Source organism: Uloborus diversus, unplaced genomic scaffold (assembly GCF_026930045.1).
Source record: "Uloborus diversus isolate 005 unplaced genomic scaffold, Udiv.v.3.1 scaffold_1466, whole genome shotgun sequence".
NCBI classification, from domain to species: Eukaryota; Metazoa; Arthropoda; class Arachnida; order Araneae; family Uloboridae; genus Uloborus; species Uloborus diversus.
This window is the reverse complement of record NW_026558172.1, coordinates 1-27946: the sequence shown is the minus strand read 5'-3', so window position 1 is coordinate 27946 and position 27946 is coordinate 1. Positions and strand designations below refer to the sequence as shown.

Sequence of the window (27946 nt, the reverse complement as noted above, 5' to 3'; positions counted from 1 at the left end):
ATGAAAAAATGTACCCACATTAATTCCATTTCATTTTGTTTTGGTTTCCGGCAAATCATTTTATTATCTCTGAGAGCGATTCGGATAACCACTTTTCTCGCGTTGGAGGCTATCTGATGACGTCGCCAATTCACATTAGTGAGGTCACTGAACTTTTAGCCAACCGCAAGAAAGTTTCGGTTCGGAAATGATTGTATTGGCCGTAGAACCGCTCTGTGCCGGATTTTGGCTGATGCAGTATTTGTTCCAGAAGCTTCCGTGAAAAAGTTGATAAAAGGAGATGCAAAGTTTTTTTCGGGGGAGATCAATATTTTTGCGTGCATTGAAATGCTGTGATAAGGAGCGAAGGGTTTTTCAGCCCAACCACTCGGCAGCGTCATGGTTTTGAAGTGGCCGTGGAATTTTGTGTGTGTGTGCTGAAGGATGCCTGCCTCTTGAAGCATGTAGTTTAGGTTCACAATGTTGATATTTTTGTATTACGTACGCTTACGTCATTCTGCTGTTCTGGCGCTGTAAAGGAGTATTTTGTTCTTGTCTACTGGACTGTAACTGTGTCTCGCAATGTGAAAAATAAACAGAGTACGCCTGTGGAATATCTAGTTCTTGAACTTATTACTTAGTCTTTTTTTCTTCATACCTGGCTTCTTTGAGGATTTCTTGTATGTGGGTAAACCACGTTAATTTTTCTGGTCTCAAAATTCTGTCATGCCAACTTCAATTTACATTCGGAGTTTACATAATGTGTTTCCATATCCTTAAGAAGTTAGAGTTGGTCCCTAGAGACATAATCGCATGCTCTGGCATTATGTTAAATTATCTGTGAATCACTTTGTCGCAGGGTGAACTCACGGAGCTCTGGGTTAAGTCGGATATGTCATTTCAAATCATTAAACACAATCGCTTTCCACTATATGTGAATCACTGGCTGGAATTAAGATTAGGGTGATATTTTCCAACTCCGCGACTTAGTCCCCCAATTTCTCTTATATTCTCTCTAGTTAATGAAGAGTTTTTTTTCATAACATGTCTTTTTACTCGGTGCTAAGAAGCACGCCCCATATCTATGTCCAAATCAATAAATTCATTTTTATAGCTTCGTGAACTTGTCTCCCACCTTGGGGAGTCTACGCGACATGTACCATAAACAAGAGTGGCCAACCTTTTTTCGCCATGGATGGAGGGTTTAGAACATATGCACATAGAAACTATTTGACATAGGGTCACATCCTGAAAGTAATTTTTTCCTTCTGTTTGCTCTAACCATTGTCCTACCAATCGAGTTTTATAGCTTTTGGTTAGTTGTCAATTGAGTCTGTTCTCAAAGTGTTCTAGGCAAATTTGCTATCTTAGATTTTCAATTGGGGGAGCGGAGAGAAGGTTTACTTGTTATATTTCCATCCATTCGTCTCATTCCATACAGTTTGAGATTTGTCACATGCATTATTAAATGTTTCATTTTATCTTCTATTTGATAATTTTCAAATTCACTATCACTCAAATATTTCTTTTTCCTTTCATTACTGTTTATTTTTTAAAATTTCGAACATATTAGGATTGGCAGAAATAGGTTTACTTTTGTAGTAGGGTCTCAACTTCTTTCATCTTTACCACTCTGCTTTTTAATTGAGAATTGTAATAAAACCTGTCTTTTCTACCAGAGAAAAACATCTCTTTATTTTTACTCATCACTTTTTAGTCTCTGTTATCCCCATGAAAGGTCTCTGCAAAGCTCTCAATGGCGATGATTTGATGGATCTTCATAATTTTATAAATAATAATAAGTTTAAAAAAAAAAAAAACTTTACTAATTGCTTAGATTCTTTTTTTGTATCGTTTTTGTATAATTATTAAGACCTTCCCGAAATTTGAAAATTATTATTTCCTTTTCATCTTGAGCTCTCCAGCCCTTGAGAATCCTTTGATTGCTTCGAAATTTAACCCCACGCAACCCATAGTTTTGTTACTTGTCCTTCCATTTTTGAATTTTCATCATAGCTTAGGCCTTCTGAATGTTCACTGCACCCAACCGCATTTTGGTCGACTTCTTTCGACACATATTGAGACCAGGGTTCGTACGCTCCTTCAAAACTCCTTCTTTCGTAGTTCAAGCCTGCTTAGTCTTCCTCTATGACAGTAACTTGAAATACTTCGATCGACAACTTAACTTTGTCACAAGGGCGAAGACATAAAGGCAATTTTAATGCAGTTATTTGATTTCTTTTTCATAAAGATGTGTTTTTATAAATCGGTTATAGAAGTCATAAAAGTTGAAGGTGAAAATATTATTAGATGACTAAAACATTTCGTAAGTGAAGTAAAACATGCTTAAATGGTGCTTGGCTATTTTTTCAAGTTTTATGATTATTGTTTTTCCCTCCACCCACACTCTCAGCTGCAAAAGTCAGGTTGTCTAATAATTTTTTAAATATTTAAAATTAGGTGTTCTATATTAAGTTAGTGTGTTGAAAAGACAATTGTTTAGTAAATTGCAGTTATGATATTGTAAAAAGGATCATCCACAAGTAATGTCATGCCTTGAGGGGGAGAGGGGTTCGTGAAATTGTGACAAGGAGAAGGGAGAGGTTGGCCAAAAGTAACATCACGCAGTTATTATGTTTATAAAAAAATATGACATGTGACAAGAAGCAGAGTAAAATAACGTGTGACATTTTGTAACAAAGGGGAAGGGGGTCAAACATGTTGAAAAAAAGTGCAACGTCATTTAAGAACAGCCCCTTAGTACTCCTTCCAAATCTCATTTTACTCCTTCAAAACTCCTTCATTTTATTTCTGAAATTGAGTACGAACCCTGTGGGACTATCCTTGCAAAACCTGGTACCCGCATGGGTTTAATTTTTATTTACTAATTTGTTTTTTCCCTCAAAAGAGAGAATTTTGAAGAATATATGATTCTTTCACATAATTAATCAAATGTTAGCAAAATTCCATTCATTAAATAATTGAAATCTTTTTTACATAAAGAGTCTAGAACAAATATTCTGAAATATCATCATCTTTTCAGGTTTCGACAGCAGAGGAGATAATTGGCCACTTTGAAGGCGAGTGTGCTGACCTTGTGGTCTGCGATGGTGCTCCAGATGGTGAGAAAGTTAAATATGAATTATACTCTTTCACAACCAATTTGCTGTGGCTACCTCTCTTGCCATTTGACCAGGGTTGGCCGGATTGGACCCAATTGGGTTGGACCCAATGGGTTTTTTTGAAAAAACCCATTTAAAAAGCCCCATTATTTAGCCCACCTTTGGGTTTTTTAAAAATTTTGAGAAGTTTTTAGAAAAAATTGATTAATTTAAATACTTTCACAATTTAAATTTATTTTTTATTTGTTCTTTACCACAGACAATGCACATAGAAAATGAATTTTGAACTTAAATAGCATTTCTTAACTCTTGACAGCATTTAAAAAATACTTCAAGGGTTTTAAATAAATATATTTAACTTTTTCTTTAACTGAAAAATAACTCAAATTATCTTGACTTAGTCCTGTCCTGTCTGATTTTCTCAATATTTGTAGATTGTACAGAGGAAACTACTCTAGCTAAAAGGCTTTCATGTTAATAATTTTCTGCAAACCAACACGTCACAAATCTCAAATAAACAAAATATATTTTTTAGAAATTAACAGGTTTCTCAAACGGTTAGACAGAAAACAGAATAGGATATACAGTATTTTCAATATCTTACGAAAGAGTTTAATATTTCTTACTCTGTACACAGAAATAGAAAAACAGGCAACATAAAGTCCAAAGAAAGTCTTGATTAAACTGGAATTCAGTAAAAAGGGATTTAAACTACTTGAGGTTCTACAGTAGTTTTGCATAACAAAATAAAATACAATAAAGTAAAATGCAAAAAAAAAAAAAAAGTAATTAAAAACAAACAAATGAACAATAGATTTTATCACTCAAGAAGTAAATTTGCCTTAACTGTTGGTAAAAATGGAAACTAAAAAATCTGAAACTTTCTTCGTTTTTGTCGTCTTTTATACTTTTCTTCAGAAAACGCTGAATTTTAACTCGTTTTCCAGCTTTTTTTTACCCCAAGACAATTTTTGCGCTTTGTCAATATACTTACGCTACAATATGCTACAAGTACCCCACACTTTCCCTTCAAAAAGACAAAAAAAACCCCATATTTCTTTTAAAAAACCCAGCTTTAGTTAGGTTTTTTTGAGTTTTATTTAAAAAAACCCTGGGTCCATGGGCTTTTTAAAAAAAACCTGGGTTTTTGCCAACCCTGCATTTGACTAACTAGTAGTATATATTTATACATTTCTGATCACTGCATAGTTGTCAGTATATAGTTAGTTACTTTTTTTTGGGTACAAAACAAGATATTCTTTCATATTGCTTATTTATGGTGAGCATAGCATATTGTTTTTTAAATGAAAACTTCAAATTGGTTTTGTATGTAAATCCCTTTTCTTATTTTCATATTCTGTCACAGACTGTGGGTTCTCGAAGGGAAATCTGGGGGTGTGAGAATCCAACTTTCTTGCTGATTCTGTTTTTGTTAATTGTGTACTTTTGTTAAATTGTTTGAAACTTTTAATGTTATCTTCCACAATAGTGCCTTGTGTTTCCGTTTTTGAGAAACGAAACAGAAATACTGTCAGCCCTGCTTAATCGAGTAACAGTTAAACCAGACTTAGATAAAATAGAAAGCTTTCTGCGAACAGAAATCCTAACTGGAAAAATTTTCTGCAAATAATTATTTTGCCTAACTCACCTTTGAATAAAGAATTAAATTTATGTTCAAATATGAGAGACGCCAAAAAAAAAGGCTTTAAATCTTTTTTTTTTTTTTTACAATAGCATAGTTTGTGCTCATTTTTCACCAACTGAAGAAAACTGTCAAAATATGAATAAAACTTCCCGGAACCGAATATTTGCCCATAGACGCAATGTTAACGATCCCCGCTAAATCGGATAATTTCCCCGGGTAATCAAATGAAATTGGTCACCTTTACCAAATATTTTTGCGGAGAAAAATTTTGATCGATTAAATCAGAACAATTATTGACAAAAAAATACCAAGTGTAATATTTTTCGCAGACAACAAGCATGAAAAACAACATTCATACTCCATAAAAATATTTCTAGTGTTCTACAAAATTTCTTTTGTCTTAGCCATCACACAAAAAAAAAAAAAAAAGTTATATACTGTCGATAGTTAAATTAAGTAACACAAAGAAATATACACATTTTCGACATTGGTAAATTGATAAATATTCAATCTAAAACATGGTTGACGAGGTAGAGGAAAAGGGAGTCAGAAATATGTTTCCAAAAGACCTTGAGCAAGCAATTCACTAGTATGGATTTTTTTTTTAATGAAGAATATAGGGTCTGGTGGGGTAAAGTGGTCATAAAATCGTAGGTTTTCAACTTAGGTGGATAATAAATGCAACAAATTCTTTAAACACTTCAACTTTTTTTGTTGTTATTTTACATTGCATTATTAAAGAACACGGTACATTAAATTTTAGGAAGAAAAATATTGATTTTAGTAGTTTTATAGAACTTTCTTTTCCCTATGTTTTTATGACCACTTTACCCCATGGGGTGGGGGAAAGTGGTCATAGCATGGGGTAAAGTGGTCATAGTTAAAAATAGTAGCAAAACCATTATAAAAAACCCTAATACTTGTATATTTCAGTTGTTTTTATAATTACAAGTATATTCACGAGTACATACGTGTGTACACGAATATATACGTGTCGTGTTATACACGAGTAAACACGTTCCTATATGAGTAGATACACGTATACATTAGATACATACATACACGTGCCTACTCAAGTATATACGTGTATATACAAGTATATAAGCATGTATACTTGATTACCTACACGAGTCTATACGTGTCTACATGAGTACATACGTATCACATGTATATACGTGTCACGTATATGTACGTGTCACGTGTATATACGAGTATATACGCGTATAAACGAACATCATATGCGCGCATGCACTTGTATCTCGAGAAAATACGTGCATACTTGAGTATACATGTGTATAGTAGACGTATATACGCATATATAAGCGTACATGCATACATATACGGGTGTACACGAGTTAATTCGTGGATACATCCAGTGCGTCTTTGTACGTGTTTACTCACGTATATATAATATGGAAGCACGAGTATATACACATGTACACGTGTACACACGATTATATACCTGTATAGATGTATAGACGTACACTAACGTGTATACACCAGTACATGTATGTATACACGAGAATATACGCTTATATACAAGTCGGCCTACAGAGTGAATCTAAGCTCTTGGGCAAAAAATCAAAGGGGTGTGAGAGGGGAGGATAGAAAGATAAGAGGAAGAAAGATAAGAAGTAAAGAATCATAAGGAAGTTATAATCACTGACGGGCTACATGCACACAAAGCCAGGAGGCAAAGTAGGGCACAAATTTGTTGCACACAGATGATTTTACTTAACATTTTAGTTTTTAAGGAATATTTAGAGCAGTTGTTGAAAGTTACGGTCCGTAGTAGCTCTAATACACGCATCGCAACAAAGGCCCAGCGGCTGATGAAAGTTTTTCAAAAGTCTCGTTATTGCAACAGAGAGGGATCTGTAAATGCGACGCATGATGTTTTTCAGCTAAAGGCCGTAAATTTCATCAATCGGTTTAAAACTTTCTTAAGTCCTAAAATGTTGTGTAAAATTGCATTTGTGTAATATATATATATAAAATTTGCCTTTTTTTGCATCCATCAGTTTCTCACTTTGCGTGCATGTAGCGCGTCGTCATTGTGTTTTGTGACCATATGTTCCTTATTAACTCTTACTTCTTCTCCTCTCCTCTAACACCTTTTATTAATTTGCTCAAGAATGCAAACTCCTCCTGTATACATGTATATCATATGCTTGTATGTAAGTGTCTACTCGAGTACGTACGCGTATATACGTGTCTACCTGAGTATATAAGTGTTCTTATATATACGAGTATAAGCGAGCATATACGTGTATAGTAGAATGTATAGCTGTGTGGATAAAAAATACTTGCAGATACCCATATATGTATTTATTGGCGCATTTATGTGAATACGTCTATGTACATGTCTACACGAGTATATATGCGTATAACGCATATACTCGTATATGTAACCCCGTTTACTGTAAAAACAATACATATTGAGTAAAATTAATATTTAATTTGTATCTGCCTTATACCTAAAGATTAAGTGACATTAGAAGAACAATATTCATTAAGCCTAATATTATGACCACTTTACCCCATCTTACTTAAATTGCTCTAAAAAATTATCTAAAATAGATTCAGCTAACTGCTAATGAGTAAGAGTTCTTGAGAAATGTAGGAAGCTTCCTGCACAGTCAATCTGTTCCTAATTCTAACAAACAAAATTTCCCAAGGATGTTAAAATAGGTGTTTCGGTTTTAAAATTTTTCATGTTCACCCGCAAAATATTTTTTTTTACCAAATAAAATTTTTCCAGTTGTAAAATTTTGTATTCAAAATGTAGTTTCTAACTGCTTTACTCTAAAATAAAAGTTTCGCATTCATTCGAACGTTTATTTCCAAGCTATAGCCATTTATTTGACGTATGACCACTTTACCCCCATTGACCACTTTCCCCCACCAGACCCTATATTTTTTTTTAAAGAATGTACTGAAAAAAGAGAGAGATACCAAAACAGATCTCATAACTTAAGTTGTAAATTACTTTTTACAATTTTCATTTATACTTATAATATACATACTAATTATAAACTATCTTGTTGTTTATTTAACTTATTTCAAAAACTTTTTGCCAGTAACGTTTAAAATTTCCTTCATATAGCTACAGATTTATTATTATTACTTTATACAACAACTGTTGTCAATTTGAAAAGGTAAAGAAAATTTCGTCACTTAAAGGTCAGTCCATGACAAATCATCCAAGATTTTTTGAAACTGCCTCCCACTATCTCCAATTTTGTTCAAATTTGGTGTACTTGTAGATTTTTTGATGCTGATTATGAAAATATAAATTATTTTGTGATTTATGAAAGGGTTGAAAAGTTACAAGCCTTTAAATATATGCCAAGATGTTTTTTTTTTTGCCGTTTTTTTGATTGCCACTTACATGTGTATAAATGGCTATAACTCATTAACAAATGATCACAGAGCTTTGATTTTTTTTTTTCATTTTGTTCAGTATGATGTGCTCTTGAATTTAAACTGGGTTTAAATTGTATGCCATATTTAATTTTTTTTCAGTAAGGGTTTACTTTTAATTTTTTGACTCGAAAACGTATTAACTTTGACAGAAATTTACTTAATTACCTCTAAGTGTCATAAAACATCTGGTAAAAAAAATCTCTGTGGACCATTCACAGGCAGTCGTTAAAAACACATTTTTTTTTATTTTTAGTCAAAAAAAATGAAACTCCTTTCAAAAAATAAAGTTTATTAAACTGCCTTTTCCCTAAAATGAAAGCCAATACGAGTAAAAGAAGCCACAACATGAGAATTTAGGTGTGTACAAAATAAATACAAACATTAGAATACATTAAGATTACCTATCAGTAAAGGTATTTACTACTTTGACTTACAGTACACATCGAAAAACATTAAATTTGAATCTGAAACTATTATAAATATAATAAAATATCTATGAATAATCTTATTAATAAATAAACTACAAATAGATAATAACATGAAATATTACTCCATGCATTTGGACTTACCTCAGCTGATGTAATTGCAATTCAATAAAGGTAATCATCGATGAGTGTTGCATAAATTCTGTTTTGTGTGAAGCAAAAGATAATAATTGCAAACATTTTTTTCTTACGCTATCTTTACTAATAATAAAGCTGGAAGTCTCTCTGTCCGGAGGATGTCTGGATGTCTGTAGAATGTCTGTGACGCGCATAGCGCCTAAACCCTTCGGCCGATTGTCATGAAATTTGGCACAAAGTTAGTATGTAGCATGGGGGTATGCACCTCAAAGCGATGTTTCGAAAATTCGATGTGGTTCTTTTTCTATTCCAATTTTAAGAAAAAAAAATATCATAAGATGGACAAGTAAATTACGAAATTATCATAACGTGGAACCGTAACATGTGCACAAGCCAATTGGCGAGATACGAAATTATCATAACGTGGAACCGTAAGATGGGTACAAGCCAACTGGCGAGAAAATTCACCATGCATTATTTGTAAATACACGGGCGAACCAAAAGACCTTTTACTTTTTTTATTACGGGCAAAGCCGTGCAGGTACCACTAGTATTTTATAAAGTTATCAATGTCTTTTCGAGTTACTTTATTGTTACAAAATTTTAAAATAGTAATAACAGATTATGTGTAAAAATTAAAAAAAAAAACAGTAGTAGTTTATTATTTTTTGTTCCTTATGTATAGACTAGTTTCCAAAATTAGAATTTTCCACTTTATCATCAGTACAAGGAGTAAAAGCCGTCATATTCTGGCCCAAAGTAAGATGGTGATAGACAATGCAGATAAGTTGTTGCATCACTTTCATTGGAATACAGTAGAAGACCGTTATAACGCCGACCTGTATAACGCAATTCTCTATAAACCGCACTACTTTTCAGAAGTAAACAATAGGTTTTTAAATTTAAAATATCCCTTTGTTTTGCCTTGCTAAAAAAAAATTTGTTAGGAAAATTAAATTTTGAAACAGTTTTTCACCTTTCCAGCTTAATTCAAAGCTTTTAAATTGAAATTGAAAATAAGTACTCATAGTAAACAGAAAATACCAGATGGCTCTTGAAAATGCAGCTGTTATGCGAACTATGAAGCTAGCAGAAGTACAGGATTTTGATTGTGAAACGTATTTATTTGTGAATAACTAATTGTAATATTGGTGCTTTAATACTCACTGCAGATAAAACTCATTCTGAAGTGCTAATATATAGATATATTCTGAATATCCATTTCAAAATTTGTGACATGATCTATATAACACAAAAACCTGTATAACGCAAAAGCTCAGGTCCCAGGGTGTGCGTTATAACGGTCTTCTACTGTAATATTCTTTTTCTTCAGGTAGAGGTCTGACACTCAACACTCACGAGGACTTTTTGTGTTAAACTGTATGTAAAATATATCTTTCTTTGCAATATGTAGAATTATATTATTAAAATAATCTAATTGAGGAATGGATGGTGACTGTGCAGAAATGTATCTTTTAGCAAATAATTTTAATATTACTGCTCAGTTATCAGTCAATGTTTTCCTATTGAGTGATTTAAACATAATTGGATTTAAGGAAATATCTGTCTTTTGGTGTTTGTTATCTTTTAACCTTTTTCACACATCACTAATGAGTAAATAAAAAAATTTGAAACATTAAAAATTTTAGATTAAAAAAAAAAAAACAAGAATCAAACATCAAAATTTTACTATCAGTTATCAGATGTTAAGATACTTCTCCCCGCATCTTTGTTGCAGTTGGGGGGGGGGGGCATTTTGAGAAAACTTCTGGTTAAATGGAGCAAACAACTTGCAGGAAGAAATGTAACAACCTTTGCCGACTGAGAATCATAACTACTTATACTTGTGTTAGGGTTTATTTTGTAAGACACCAAAACTCATGCTGTGGCTTCTTTTAGATATATTGGCTTTCATTTTGTGGGAAACACAGTGTGATAAACATGATTTTTGAAAGTAGTTTCTTTTTTTTTTTTTTTTGATTGAAGAATTTAAAAAAAAAAAAAAAAAAATTTTTTAAAAACCGTTGATAAGTGTACAGTTTTCGTGTGCGCTGTGAGGATAAAATATGCTTCTAAAAGTATAAAATTCTAATTTTGGAAACTTGTCTATAGATAAAGAACAAAAAGTTACAAATTCCTGCTGCTTTTTTATATAATACTTAAAATCTGCAATCACTATTTAAAAATTTTTTTAATAATAAAGTAACTCGAAAAGATGTTGATTACTTTATAAAATATAGTGCAAGAAAATAATTATTTTACAATTATTAAATTATTATTTTACAATTCACACGAAACAGAATTTATGCAACACTCATCGACGCTTACCCTCATTGAATTGCAAATATCAACTGAGGTAAGTCCAAATACATGGAGTAATATTTCATGTTAATTATTATTTGAAGTTTATCCATCAATAAGATTATTCATAGATATTTTATTACACTTATAATAGTTTTGGACTCAAATTTAATGTTTTTGGTGTATACTGTAAGTCAAAGTACAGTAAATACCTTGACTGATAGATAATCTTAATTTATTCTGATGTTTGTATTTATTTCGTACACACTTAAATTTTCATGTTGTGGCTTCTTTTATACGTATTGACTTTCATTTTAGAGAAAACACAGTTTAATAAACTTTATTTTTGAAAGGAGTTTCAATTTTTTTTTTCTTTTTTTGACTAAAAATTTAAATTCAAGAGTACATCATACTGAACAAAATTAAAAAAAATCAAAGCTCTGTGATCATTTGTTAATGAGTTATAGCCATTTATACACATCAAAGTGTCAATCAAAATGGCGGCAAAAAATCATCTTGGCATATATTTAAAGGCTCGTAACTTTTCAACCCCTTCATAAATCTCAATATAATTTTCATAATCAGCATCAAAAAATCGACAAATACACCAAATTTGGACAAAATCGGAGATGGTGGGTGGCGTGGCCTGGATGATTTGACATGGATTGACCAATGTCGAATAAAATTTCTTGGAACAGACGATATTAGATTAAGCGGGGCCGATGGTATAGAAAAGACTCTAGGTACTCAAAAAGGACAGCAGTGATAGTTTTAAGGGAGCAGTAATTGGGATCCCCCTCTCTAAAGGAGATAAGCCTTTTTTCTTATTTCAAATTTCAGTGAAGCGAGAATGTTTAGTCTACATTATGTAAAAATTTTAACAAAGTGAAGAAAGGTAAAATATTTCTTTAAAATATGTGTGTGTGTGACTAAGAACAAATGTAAGTTAACACTAAATTAATTACAGTAGATCCTCGTTTTACGCGAGGGTTACAATTCACGGAAATGCAGCGTAAATCGAAACCACGTAAATTGAGATCGAATAGTAGTGTTAAAATAGGGGTTAGGTTTCGAGACACAAAAATGCTTCATTCTAGTGCTGACTAATTGTATAATAAGTTTAACGTGTACTTGTATCGACTTTTATGCACAACATGCATAAAGAAAACAAATTAATTTCATGTTCTATTTATAAAGAGGAGCTGGCTATGTTAGTCTTTTGGCAGTCATTAAGAATTTTTCTCTGTAATTCTTTTGCAGAGCATTAACACATCCATGACCAATTTTGAGAGTAAAGCAATTGTGGGAAAAGTTAAAGCTATAGTAAAAGTATTGAATGTTATCTTTGATTATTGGGGAATATTTCAGACTCAAAAGTTTTGATGTAGAAAATTTATTTCTTGTATTTTTCAGCAGCTTTTAAATTAAATGCTTACTTTTATTATTTCACATGCCACATTCTTAAAATAAAATTATACCTCTTGAGTGTGACTAACTAAATATGCTTGTTTGATTATTTCTAAGTATTTTTTTTTTCAATTCATAGCTATTGTTGAGTGTTTAAAGAAAAAATAGTTTGAAAATATTCTTCTTGTAAAATTTTTGAGAATAAGTCCAAATCTTTTAATTAGAATTCTGTGCTTTACAGTTACTGGATTGCATGATCTTGATGAATACATTCAAGCACAACTGTTATTAGCTGTAAGTAGTTATTTGGATTAAATTTTATTCAGACATATTTTTTCTTCCAATTTTTACTTGTTGCATCCTTTAGGATACCAATTTTTGAGACATATTGCGTGTATGTTATTCCTGCCAAATGAAATCCTCTTTATATCTAATATAAGTGATAGTTTTCAGATATTAACCGGCTCGTGATAACATTGTAATGCCAAAAATTGCAACTTTTTAAATGTTTTGTTTTTTTCAATACGAATTAACAACTAATTACCAATTCCCTTTTTCACAGTATTTTTGTGCATAATTTTGTGTAATCGTTCTTCATCAAACTCAACTGGATGTCCAGACTGAGGTGCTTCATTGAAGTCAAATTTCTATTTTTAAACTAACACACCATTCACACTTGGTTTCTTCAGCTATTGCACCCTCTCGAGTTTCAGTGCACAGTACAAACGTGTCACAAGCAGCTTTGGGGACCTTAAAACCTTGATTAAAAATGGCAGAAAGACATGTTAAAAATGATCATTTCTCTCAATGAAACATTTTGTATTGCTGATCCTAAATTAAAATAAATGAACTCAAATAAAATATAAAATATAGATTCCAATTGAATGAAACACCCAGGGGTGATTGTGTTCCGGTATTTTACCGAATTTCCGGTATTTTCGGACGTATTTCCGGTATTTTTATGTCCGAAAATACCGGAATTATGTTTTTTTTTTATGTTTTTATCTCTCTACCTCCGCAATTTTTTTTATTATACAATACTCATAAAATATACCTGCAACCTTAAGATGGACACCTATCCCTTAAGATGGACAAATGCCAAGATAATTTGTATAACACCAGCTCAAAAGTAACTTTGTAACCCATTAAAAATTTAATGAAATGTACACACAATATTTTGACTCAGAACTATTTAATACTATGGCAAAGGTGCACTTAAGTAATAGGGGCCAAAGATTACCCCCCCCCCCCCCCATTCTCGCTTTAAAACTTTCAGGTATTTTTTGATGAACTCACAATCACTCCTGGAAACACCCTTTGTAGAACAATTTAAATTACAATGCAGACACTAAATGTCATGTAAAATGTTAAATTTAAAGAAAAAATGTGAAAAACTCTGTTGCCAACTGTTTTCGAGTTATTAGAAACACCTTGCACATAAAAAAAAAAAAGTTCTGTAGTTCTGAAAAGCTTGTACATAATATTTTGCAACAAGTGTTTTGTGAATCAAATGTTTTCTACTCACAGCTTTTTTCTAGAGATGGGGCAAATCTTTGACCTGACCAATTCTTGAGGTGTGATTCAGCAGCTTCAGCTTATAATAATTTCTGTTATGAATATTTATTTTACAATTGTAATAGTATAAAATCTTGTCCTTTAAGTTGTGCTCGATTGTACCATATAATAAAACATGTTAAAAAATTTATATTTAGTTAAAAAGTGTGTGCACCTCTTGGAACTAAAAACTCCAAATTAACAGTATATTCTTTTTAACTTGAAAGTATCCAGAAAATTATCAAAAAGTAGACAAAAGTTGATTTTTTATTATTTTAAACTGGAGGAAGTTTCCCATTCCTTGCACATCCACTTTTGATCTAAACTCTGAATATTTGTTCTCTTGACAATGAAAATCATATGCAAAATGAACCTAGATATAAGACTATAAAAGACAAGTGAAAGATACGAAGTTTTGATTCCATTTGTTACTTTAAACGAAAAGTTTGTTTTTAATTTAATCCTTTTTCAAATGAAAAGTTTCAAAATTAAATATATTAAACGTATTATTAAATATAAACATAAAGTTAAATGCTGAGCATGCTTTTAATGTTCCAAATAATGCTTCAAATTACTTATTTGCAATTAAAAAAATAGAAATATTTGCTTTTCTGATTCTACCAGTGCAAAACAAAAATAATTAGTGAATTTAATTAAAAGAGACAGTAAGCTAAAAATGTTGTATGACACTAAGAATATAAAAACATTTGGAGTAACTTTTTATGTGTTCAATTTGCATGCTAAATTAATTATGCATTTTTTATGTTTTTAATTATATGAAGTAAATTGCTCAATATGTACAGCAGCCGATGCTTTACCATTAGTTGGCCAAAGCTTCGGTATTTGCCACTTTGGCGATACTGCGCTTTGTACCATCTCTACTTTTTTCCTCACAAAGATAAATATTTTACTGCTTATTAAGTTTAAAGCGATAGTTTTAATATGTGGGTTGAATGTACATTGCACTTCTCATAGGTTTTTGATTTGCAATATATAAAAGAATTTTTAGTTTCTGCATGAACCACCTGCCATATCCTATTACATCGTGAAATTTGATGCATAGTGGGACAGTTGATGTCTAAAATACTTTTCTTACAAAATAACTCAATAGCTTTATTTATTTATTTATTTTTTTTTTTTTTTTGAAATTGTTTGAAAAAAGTTGAAATTTACACTATTATAATCTTTACTATATCAGTTTAAAGAGTTTAAAAAACAGAACAGAAAGAAACCAGGTTGGGCTCTCTGTGTCAAAAGGTTTCATTGCTGTTATAATTTAAGGACATAAAAATTGTAAAATTTGGCCAATTTTCGCTTTTTCAAAAATTAATGACTCCAAAAAAAAAAAAAAGCCTAACAAATGTATCATTTTTATTTAGTTGTTTTATTAGCATGAGGCTAGGTGCTATCTTTGAAATCAATAGAATGAATATCAGTTTTTGAGATGTTACAACTGTGGCTATTCATTATATAATATCAACATTTACATGAAATTTAAAAAAAGTATTTTAGTTTTCTGTAATGATTTTGGAAATGAAAAGGTGGAAACTTTTTTGCCAATCTTAAACATAGCTTAACCTAACAAATATCATTTTACCCTCATCACAAGTAAGATTTTCAGGGTACTTAAATACTGCTATGTACAATTTTATTATTTTTTTAAGAATTCAAACACTACTTTTCAAAAAATAGATCATTGTTCTCCTTAATGATTCTTAATTTGTTAAATACCGATTTATGTTTTTAAAAAAGTGAATTTAGTACTAGGGAGTTTCTTTTTTTTTTTTTTAAGTGCTAAAATGTCTTTCATGTAATGCAAACAGGTAAAAATTAAGTAAAAAGCTGAACTATTTAGTTAGTTTCCATGAACAAAAGCTTATATATTTTTTTTCTCCATACTCCACAGATTCATGGAATGTTATAATTGTTACCACCAAGTGTGTAACCACTTCTTTTAAAAGGAATTACACAGCTCTGTTTGAAGAAAACTTGTTGTTCGTGTTTTTCAAAGTGAAACTGGGATGTTTGTTTAAAAAAAGTTAAATTTATTATTTCTGGTCTTTTTTTTTTTTCGTCATTTCGCTTGTGTGAGGAAAAAAAACTCATATAGTTTTTGTATCTCTTTGTTTTGTCACATTTTTACAAATTCCTCAAGTATGAACAATAATCAAAATTACAAATCAATTTATTTCATAAAAAAAAGAAATTCCTTTAAATGTAGTAAGCATATGTTACTTCAAATAAAATTCTTAATAAAATATAAAACATGTTTAGGATGAGCACCAAATATTTAACTTTTCTCCCAGCATGGTTTTTTTCCTTGATTGTTATTTATTATCTGTTCCTTTTCCATTTCAAAATCTGTTCCTTTTTTACTTACTGTGGAAGGATTGTGAAGGTGATGTTTGCAGTTTTCGCCTGTGGGCTAGGATGTTCATTTGTTTTATTTATTTATGTTTATTAAATTTATTTTTTTCATTTGATGAAAGAGACTGAAGTTGTATTGTTTTATTTATAATAAATTTGTAAATTCTTTGAATATTTAATATGAAAACAATGCAATTGTTTTACTTTGTGCATTTATTATTTTCAAAATAATGATTTTTTCTATGGTTCTCTTATAACCTTTATTATAATTTTTTTACAATTAATCCATCAATGCAAATTTAAAGGAAATTAAGACTATGATTTATAACAGATTTTAAAATCATTACCTTTTTTTGTAAGTAAGTTAACAGTTTTTATTTTCTGTTGATGACCTGCCTTTCATATCATGAAAAATATTTTTCATAATTCTTTGATTTTTTATATTTTAAAAAATATGCATTTTATTCTATTTTAATTGTGTGTTATACTTTTCTCCTGTATAGGCTCTGAATATAACAACACATGTTTTGAAAAAGGGTGGCACTTTTGTTGCAAAAGTAAGTTGAGTTCCTTTTCTGCTTCCCTGTCATCACTCAAAACTGGCAAATTTGTGACAAACATGTTTCAATATCTTATTATTTATTATTTATTATTTTCTTTCAGATATTTCGAGGGAAGGATGTTACTCTGTTATACTCACAATTAAAAATATTTTTTGAAAACGTCACTGTGGCTAAACCTCGCAGCAGTAGGAACTCAAGTATAGGTATTGCTCTCAATATTTACATTCAGAGAAGAAATTCAGTACTAACTGGCTTGTTATAATTAATTCAGTATTTTATATCATTATATTTTGTTGAAAATTCCTTTCTGTTGATTTCTCTCTCTCGCGCTGAAAAAAAAAGAAAAAAACCACCCTAGTTTGAGTAGTAAAATTTCAACTGTACAAAATAGTAAAATGATGTAAAAAGTAATAAAATGCAGTGCACCCTCTCTGAACAAACAACACCATTGTAAAATGACTGGAAATTCACGGAGTGGAAATTTTCCCTCCCCATTTGGTGTTAGTTTGCCCTTCATTCAACCCTTTTATGAAATTGGCATTGCTTTGGACCAAAAATAGCATTTCCTTTTTTTCCCTTAAAATGTGCTGTGGTGTCTGTACTGTATGTTTAATAAATTAATGCTAAGAAATGTATCTTTATTTTTAATATACAATTTTATATCAAACTATTTAAACTTCCAATTTTCATCTACATTTGTTACTATTTATGCAATATTATTTATTTGACACATATTGTTATTATTATAACTACAACGTAGGAATAAAGGATGATCAAAGATCATGTATATTCCCCCCCCCCCCCCTTTTTTTAGCCTACTTTCCGAGAAAAATCAGAAAAAGAAGAAAAAAGCATGAAAGAAGGCTTAATGCATCTTAAAAATATCGCGAAAAACAAAAAAAAAATCAAAAATAAATAAAATAATTAAATAAATATCGAAAAATTAAAAATTGGAAAGTAGGGTATTGAGATGGGGGAAAAGGTCTGTCGGTCGGTCTGTCTGTTTGTCCCCCCCCCCCCCCCGAATAACTTTTGAATGAATAGTCCAATTCGAACAAACTTTTTTTTGTTTGAAAGATATCGGCGAGGACACCTCATTCCCATATTTCACTTTTTGAACAGTTCAAAAAAACTTAACATTAGCGCCTACGGGGAAACTGAAAGTCAATGTAGATTCTGTACTTGAAGGTGGATTTATTTCACTATAAAATTTTGTTGGAAATAGCTCTTGACGCCAAACTCCAGACTCTGACTCCGAGAATTTAGGGGCACCCGACTCCGACTCCTGTGCCCGACAATTAATCAGACTCCGACTCCCCGACTTCGACTCTGACTTCGTAGCTTTGGCAAAGATTTATACACGGAGGACAAATGACTGACTCCGATTCCTGGATATTCGTCTCCGACTCCTTTATCCCAAACTGAGATTGACTCCGACTCCGAATCTGCAGCTATGGTTTTCACTGTGAAATATTTATGGTTGATATGATTTGTTTTTATTTTCACGTTAAAGTTTTAATTTAGGTATTTAGTTTTCGGCGAATAAGCTCGAAGTCATTTATGTTTCTACATAATGATATGCACAGACATTTTTTTTTTTTTACAATGAAAAGTATTTCTTTAAGTTGATGTTTTATTGTTTTTATTTATTTTGGTAAGAGCATTAATTCATTTAAAAAATTATTTTTGGCAACAGGGGAAAAAGAAACGATTTTTTTTTTTGATATGATGTATTTATTTTAATAAGCTTATTAATTTTAATTATTATTTTTTCGTTTTGAAAGCTGTTAAAGAATTTTTTTAAAGGGGAAAAAGTGTATTAGCTGCTTTGTTTAAAAGGTGCTGCTTTTTTTTTTACGCATCTAATTTTTTTAGATGTGGGAGGAATACTTTATTCCTAGAAATTAGCAAAACTATGTTTGAAACAATTTGCGATTTTAGCTATTTTTGAGAATATTGATCAGGTACTAGAAAGTAGTATGGGTATACGGGAAAGTAGGATCGTATAGTTCTAGACGGAACTTCTTGTTCAAGAATGCATAATACTCATTGTCATTTATAATACTTTACCCTTCCCTCATGTCTGTTACTTTTTCTGTCCTTTTTTCAGCATTCAGGATTGCCTATCTTACAGCTTTATCACTTGCTCTTGATATTAATTTGTCCTCAGCATTTCATTTTGCCCCCCATCTATTTAATCTTCTTCCTCTCGTCGGTTCAGTTTTACTGCCAATGCTCACCACTTTTCAAATCAGATAAAACAGCGTTTTGCCTTTTCTTCCATGTAGTTTCTTTTTTTTTTTACCTCCTCAATTATGAATTAAAAATATTTAGCTGTTATTTATGATGAAGTAATAAACCTTATTTGCCTGGTTATTATTATTGATTTTTAAATGTGCTTTATATTTGATTCATTTTCATTAGCAACTTTATTTTAGAAAAATGATTCATATTCAATATGATAGAAAAGAAAAAAACTGTTTTTAAAAAAATAAATTCAACCTCCGTATTTTCCCTTAAAATTAATAGAATATCTTTGAATTAAAGCTGATTATACTATTTATTTACTGTCTAATGTTTTTTCCCCCTTCATTTATTGATGTACAGGGTGATTATAATTAAAGTTCCACTTTCAAAACACTAAACATAAAACCACTGGTCAGAATGACCTCAAATTTCAACGGAATATTATCGAAGAAGGGGGGACACGTATGACAAAAGAAAATTAATAGTTGGAATTTTTAACAATAGATGGCGCTGCAAGTGTCAGAATATGTAAATCAAAACACCTGTCATGCGTCCGACTCATTGAAGTTGTTATAAAAACGCCAAATACACGTTTTTTTCCTCATTTCGCATGTGAGAAGTTCACTATGACTGTCTCAATGAAAGACCTGGCCGTCCCGATCACCTGATCTTAACCCGTGTGACTTCTGGATATGGGGCTATCTGAAACCTGTTGTGTTCAGTGCTCTGATTGCAAACTTTGCTGAGCTGAAGGCATCCATTGCGCAACATGTTCTAAACGTGACCCCGGAAACACTTTAATCAGTCTTGGAACATACTGATGCTGTTTCTCGATTTCAACTTGTTACAGAAAATGAGGTATATTATATTGAACATCTTTTGCACCTGTCTCACGAAAATTAAAGACCGATTTGATTTTTACTGATGCTTTTTATGTGGTTTTCGGCCTCAGAACAATTAAAAAGCAATTTTTCTCATCTGATGTGATATGACCTTTCCATGTTGTATGGGCTTAACTAACAGTGTCACACCAATACCCTCGTGCACGCTGAGTAGTACGGAGTTTTAACGTATAGTTTACATCTTGGGTAATATTTTTTGATTTATTTGTCATTTGTAGTCGACTACTATTAAATATGATGCTTACAGCGCCATCTATTGCTAAAAATTCCAACTATTTATTTTTCTTCTGCCATCAAGTTCCCCCCTTCGTCGATAATGTTCCGTTGAAATTTGACGTCATTCTGACCAGTAGTTATATTTTTATAGCGTTTTGAAAGTGGAACTTTAATTATAATCACCCTGTATATCTTTAAACAAAAAAAAAAACGGAAAGAAAAAAAAACGATATATGCTTCATTGTTTCTTTAAAAAGTAAAAATTCTTTATAGGAAGAAAAGGTCTTTTTTTTTAACTGTGTAATTTTGTTTTATCGAGCCCGATTTTGTTTCTTGTGTTGAACTTGTTTTTGATTTTATTTCTATAATTTAATTTTGTATTTCAATATTTTAGAGTCATTTGCTGTGTGTGAAGGGTATGCTCCTCCGGACGGATATGTACCGAACATGATGAATCCTTTACTAGATTTGCAATATGGTGAGAGGTTTTTTTTAATTATTATTATCTCAGTCATTTCAATACATGTCTTTGTTTGTTAGATCTGTTTAGTTTATATCACTTTTGAATTTTATTTTAGCATATCTAGCATTAAATACCAGCTGTTTCTTGATTACTTTATTTTTAATAGATCTGCCCTGTGCATAAATCTTCTTTTTATTTTTCATACTTCTGAACAATGAGCAAAATTTTTAGACAAAAAAGTAATTTTTATTGCTTCTAATTGTGCTAAGATTAGAAATGGAATAAACCTTCTTGGATGTCTTTTCGTCCATAAGCTCACTTCTATAGCATTGAAGAAGAGATTACTTGTAACCAAAAAACACGTGTCTGCATTTTCCTGTAAATCTGTCTATGAATGTGGTTTGATCTTCTGTTACTGTGCTAAGATTATTTATACATTTTTTTCAGAATTTTAAAGCAATGTTTAACGATCGGTTGGGTTAAGCAGATTGATTTTTATAAGAATTACTTGTTCTGAATTTAAACTATTGTTTTGTGTTAAAATGCTTGGGGGACTTGAATCAAGTATATAACCACTATCATAATTTTTTTATTTCTAAACTTCTTTGCTATATCCACATGGCCAGGGTTGTTTGGTTTAAACCACATTGGTTTAAACCATGGTTTAAATCAATTGATTTTTTTAAAGAAAAAGCCCAAAAAAAAAATCCATTTTACAGGTTTACATTGATTTCCCCACACATATTGAAAAATGTAAAATTCCATTTATGCCAAGTTCCTAGCTAAGTTGCAGAGATAAATACTAAAAGTGCAAAGTTGCTTCTTCAAAATGTATTACAAGCTTTAATCGAAAAAAAATATTAATATATTTTTTATTTCATATATGTGCCATAAAGCAGATTTCAGTCAACTTCCATCATTATGCTTAATTTGCATGATTAGTTAAGATTTATTAAGGATTAAATCTTTTATTGTAGATGCAATTCATTATATTGCTCACTCCTGTTGCAGGGGTGTGACATTTTTGCCCATTTATTTGCACTTTCCTGGAATTTTAACTTTGACTTGTAAGGTAATCAACAGTCTAACTCAATTGTTTGCACCTAAAAATTAAGATTTGTTCTGCAGGTGAACAGTCCTTGACACATTTAACCTAAAATACCATTGTTATGTGTCGAGGACTTCTCGGACACCCTGTATATGTAATGTATTCAACTCATTTCGTAAATATGTGTATAAATCTTTTTACAATTACATAAAATCAACTTTACACCACAATAACATATGCATAAATACATACTTTTACATTATAAATTAATATTATTTTTATGTTGTTTAGTACTTCGAACAAAAAGCAAGTTTTGAAGCTTTTCCAGAGCCGAATCAATTTTTGAGTTATGAATGATATCTAAATGACGAAAATATATGCACTGCACTTTTCTGAACCTGGTTTTAGTAATGTTGAAGACTTTTAAAGACGGTTGCATTGCATTTTTCAAATTCTTTTTCCTGGCTTTTCCACCACTCAGTCACTGTTGCAGAAGATATAACGTTTTTGGCAAAAAAAATTTCTTGAAATAGAATTTGCTACACAATAATTTGTTCTAGAGAGTTTGCATTTTATATTTTTTAAACTTCAATGCTGGATGCAACATGTATGCCAGTAAATAAGCTTAAGCCATGTTACACCAATTTTTGTATTTTTGATTTGGTTCTTTGTTTTAGTGATAGTCGATATCTTTTCCAAGTCTTTCCAAAATAAGAACGGAGTCGAATATAGAGCAGCACTTTTTTTTAAAACTTTGTCAGTACAACAGCAATCGATTTTTCGACATTCAATCACGTACTGTTGTACATTTTGCTTTACTTTAATATTTGCGACATTGTGTATATAAAAATCTGCATTATGTAAGATCAGAAAGAAAAAAATATGAAAATTGTTCTTTTGAAAAGATTATGCTTAAAAATATAACTTTTACCTTTATTCGATAATTATTCATATTATGTTGGTTTTATAAAGTTTTTTTCTTGGATCTTAATTATATTTTATCTTTACCCGCATCACAACCACTTCTTGAAGTATTTCGTATCATAAAGGGTCTATATATACATGCATACTAATATGTTAATCAAGTCAAACATTTCAATCAATATTTCCCCGCAGAAAGCTATTTTAATTATTTAATTTAGTTACAAGATTTTGTTCTTATCTCTTTAATTAATCAAGAAATTAGGTATAATGTGACTATTGAATAACTGTTAATTACATGGAACCTTAATTACCTTCCGAAAATTAATTGTTTTTCTCGCAAATAGTATTTAAACCAAAAAAAAAAACCTGGTTTAAAACCAAAAAACCAGTTTTTTTGGGTTTTTTTGAAAAAAAAACGGTGTTTTTACCAACCCTGCACATGGCAGCTTGTATTCTTTTTTCTGTGAATAACTGGCAGTATTTTTCATTTTAGTTTTAGAACATTGTTTCAAATCTTAGATGTTTTTTGATTATACTTCAGCTTGACTTTAGTTTTAATTTGATGTGTATATCTAACTAAAGTTATAGTCTAGCTTAAAGTAGGGTTCGTACGCTCCTTCAAAACTCCTCCAATACTCCTTCATTTAGGAAATATTTTTGAAGGGCCCTTCAAACTCCTTCATTTTGGTTTGAACTCCTTCAAAACTCCTTCTTTCTTAGTTCAAGACTATACTTCCATCGACAACTTATCTTTGCCACAAGGGCGATTTTAATGTAGTAATTTCGTATATTTTTTTTCCTCACAAAGATGTGATTTACAAATTGATCATAGAAATTATAAAAGTTGAAGGGGAGAATTTTATTAGAAGACTAAGACATTTCATAAGTGAAGTAAAACATGCTTAAATGGTGCTTGGCTATTTTTTTCAAGTTTTATGATTATTGCTTTTCCCTCCACCAAACTCTCAGCAGCAAAAGTCAGTTTGTCTAATTGTTATTTAAATATTTAAAAATATATAAGCAGATGTACAATATTTAAGTGATTGTGGTAAAAAAGACAATTGTTTGGCAAATCACGGTTATGATATTGTAAACTGAGTCATCCACAAGTGATGTCATGCCTTGAGAGGGGAGGGAGGTTCATGAAATTGTGACAAGGGGAAGAGAGAGGGTGGAAAAAAAGTAACATCATGCAGTTATTATAACAATATGTTTTTTGAAATATGACATGTGACAAGAGGAGGAGTAAGATCGAGTGTGACACTTAGCGACAAAGGTTGAAGGGGATGAAACACGTTGAAAAAAAAGTGTGACATTTAAGGACAGCCCATTAGTACTCCTTCAAAATTTCATTTCACTCCTTCAAAACTCCTCCAAAACTCCTTCATTTTATTTCTGAAATTGAGTATGAACCCTGTTAAAGACTAAAGTTAGTTAAGCAAAGTTAATCAGTTTATAAAAATTTTCTTTGATTTAAATCATTATTTTATCCTAAATGCTAAAAGTCCTCTTGACAAATCCAAATCTCACTCAGTCTGCCATTTTTATAGTAAAACCTTCCATCTGTGTTGTTAATTTTGTCCCTAGAATTTATCCTCGCTTTTTCACTTTTGCAGATCTTGTTTTCAACCTTTGGTTTTGTGCCTAGCATTTTTAAGAAATCAGGAGTGGAAAAGGCTGCCTAACTAGCGTTCATGTTCAAATTTGTAAATAAATAAGAGTTATTTTTTATATTGTATGTGTTTTTACAAAACTTCATTTGAAAAATATTTCTTAAAAAATTTGTAAAGTAAGTCATATGATCGTCCAACTCTGCCATGTTCCAGAATATATCCCCTTTTTGAACAAAGTGCTTTAAAATAGTTATTCACTTTCCAAACAAAAATTATTTTGTTTGCATTTGCATTATTGACTGGGTATTTACCAGTGTTGTGTATAAAAAACTGTTACATTTATTTTAGTTTGTTTTTATGAAAGAAAATTATTTTAATCAAACAAAATGCCATTTAAATTTAAAAATATATATATTACCCTGCATTCTTCCTAGGGTCAGAGTCATTGTAGTTTTCCTAAAACTCCTAAACAAAACTCGGTATTTCAACAGCCCACAGGGGCCAAGGCCCTCTGTGCCCATCTCAGCTTTTGTGAGCAAAGTCTCTGGGGTGCAAAGGCTGATGTTAGCCAAATGCGGGACCCCCCCCCCCCTCACCTCCCCCCTAGTGTTCAGTTTCCAAGCATGCTTGGTACTCATTTCATCAACCCACCGAAGGGATGGAAGCCTAAGTACCAGGTTGGTACTACCATGACCAACCTGGAAATCAAAACCCGGGTCTGCAGCTTGCAAAAATGAAACACTACAACTACACCACTGGATTTCCTATAAAACTCCCAATTTTTTTCAAAACTACCAAAAGAAAAAATTGTTCTTCATAATTTTTGAGATAATTATCCTCAAATCTTTAGTTATTTTATTCTGGATTTTTTAAATAATATTGAGTTCCACTTTTTCAAAACAGAAGCATATCTTCCATTTTGATTTACCCCTAGTTTGTTGTAAAGTGTTGTAAGACTTTATTTTGTGTTGTACATTTTACTGGAAAAATTCAAAAATATAATGTCTGTAATTCACCTCCTTGGCCATCTAACGAATCTAACTATATTGTTATTATGTTTCCATTATGGAAGTTCAAATTAATCAGTTTTAAGCTCTTTGTGAGCCGATTGTACTGACTGCTTATCGTAAATAACTTGTGGCATGATCATCAACTATGTGGCTGATATGAATCTGTCTTTCATATACAGGGTCAAGAGTGAACCATTTTGTGTTTTCGGGGGGGGGGGGGGGGGGGGGGGGGTTCTCCTTTGATTAATTTCTCTTAATTAGAGATGCACCAAATACCTTATTTTCCCAAATACTAAATATTCAGGTATTCGGTTGAATATTTGTGTAAAAAAATTAACTGTCCTATTGAATTTTATGCCAATTAAAAATAAAATCATATTAATCTATTTTGGGAAGCGTAAATTCATTTCCATTCAACATCGTAAATTTATTTATACTGAGCATAATTGTTAAAATATATCATTCCAAAAGCAAAATCAAATTAATATTGTAAATTGTTAATTTGGTTTATGTTTGTCTGCAATTCTGCATAAATGGATAGAGTCGAGTCCCGACTTACGCGAGGGATGCATTTCAAGACCCCTCACGTAAGTCGAAATTTTGCATTGTAGTAAAGGGTATGCTTACGACTTTTTGATAAACATCAACATTTATTTTAGACACTTGTAAACACCCTTCACACTGCTTAAAAACATTTCTTAAGTGTATGTCAACATTTTCGACATAAATAACTGATATTATCCTGCATTTATTAAAAACCTACATTATTCAATATAAACTCATGAATCACGAAACCAATATTAGTAGCCAATATTGAAGACGATACTTACGACCAGTGATTTCTTAATGAAAATTTTCCTGTTGCAGGCGAGGAATTCATGTTTGCTCGAAAAAACGTGTACGCGTGAAAAACTCCCATTATTTATATATATATATATATATATATATATATAGCCATTTCGTGTAAGTCGAATTGCGTTGTAGCGCGAGTCGACTGTAATTAGTTTTTTTCCCGATTCAATAACTAACAACAATGCAACCTGTTTTGTCATTAATAAAGAATCTTGCATTTACCTTACACAGGGGCATGCACAGAAATTTTAGGGCCTGTTACAAATGACTTTTACAGGCCCCTCCATATTGTTTAACTTTACCTCTCTGCATACATTTCACCCCCCTTTTAAAAATCTCAGAACCCCTTCAGGCTCGAGCCCGGCCAACAGGTGTGTGTGTGTGTGTCCCCCCCCCCCCGTGCACGCCCCTGACCTTACATACAAATATAAACCCAAATTGCCTAAAATATCATTACAAATTAGTTTTTTCGAGTGATTTTCTGCTATGTTAATCTTTTTAGTTACTAATAAATAATTTTTTGATTAAAATTGAGTAATTAAATTCAAATTTTGCCAGATATATTTTTTTCCTCTCTAAGTGCAAAGGATTATTAAACTTCGATTTTAATGATTAATTTTAATTAGGTTGTTTCTAAACAATATTTAAGCTTTCATACGGTGTAACACTTTACAAACTAAAGTACTGCAAAGTTTAATGTCCAAGTATTTTCCTTTTTTTTTTAGCTGCATACTTTATTTTAAAAATTTGCAGTTCAAGTAAAGTAGTAATAAATTGATTGTACATTTGTTAGATGTCTTTTCATCCAAAAACTCATTTATTTTGCATTGAAATAGGCGTTCTTTGTATGCACTAAGGTATTTATTTAACTTATATGAAATTGCTGTTTAACTTAATGATTTTTTTTTAAATTAATTTTATTTTATTTATTTATTTTTTGGTTACAGTGCCATATTTGAATGAATTTGGAATAGTAAAGCTAATGTAATGTATCATAAGAATTAAGAAAAATTAAAAAGCACCAAAATTTAAAATTGAATCTGAGTGTTTTCTCTTACATTAAAATTACTTTGAATGCAATAAAATCAATAAATAACAATTTAAATTAATTTTGTACTGTGGTACGTACTATATTGTGACTATCATTCCACGTATGAAAAAATATGTTTGTTTAAAAATTGTCAAACTTATCAATTTGTTTGCAATTCGGCTGCTGAATATTAAAGTGTTCGGCTGAAACAAATATTTGGTTTGTCTGCTGAATATGCAGTATACCAAATAGCCAATGTTTGGTTTGAGAAACCAGTTGCAATAACGATATTGATATTTAATAAGTATAATTGCTATGTCGCAATCTGCATTGTTCAACCAAAACTTTCACTGGCCTGCAGCATGGCTTTTATGTTTTCATTTTGATTTTCACTTTAATCAGTCTAATAGTGGGGAATCAAGTATCCAAAAAAACTTGTGATTAACTTATTTTGCGACTGCTGCTTTTCCTTGTAACTAAAGATTTTTCTGAACATTAAGAGGGGCAGTAGTTGTCCTAATTTTCCTAAAATTCCTAATTTGTTGAAAACTTCTAAAATTCCTATTATTTTGAATTTGGTCATAAATGTCCCTAAAATTTTCATTTATTTGCACTTTATTTCTGTTAAAAAAGAGAAGTTATTATGTAAGTACAACATTTGAGTTTTGTATGTGATGCCTAGCATCACTAAAAAAACTTCTGAAGCTATTGAAA

At 31.0% G+C, this 27946-nt stretch overlaps 1 protein-coding gene across 1 annotated transcript; it reads left to right on the top strand.

Moving 5' to 3' along the window:
- Positions 1-3022: 3022 nt before the first annotated feature.
- Positions 3023-20770, top strand: LOC129232992 (putative tRNA (cytidine(32)/guanosine(34)-2'-O)-methyltransferase; the record flags this gene model as incomplete). Its single annotated transcript, XM_054867071.1, has 5 exons — positions 3023-3101; positions 12685-12737; positions 16868-16921; positions 17028-17130; positions 20687-20770. Coding segments are annotated over 5 exons (373 nt in total), but the record flags the coding sequence as incomplete, so codon positions are not given.
- Between the last annotated feature and the right edge of the window lie 7176 nt (positions 20771-27946).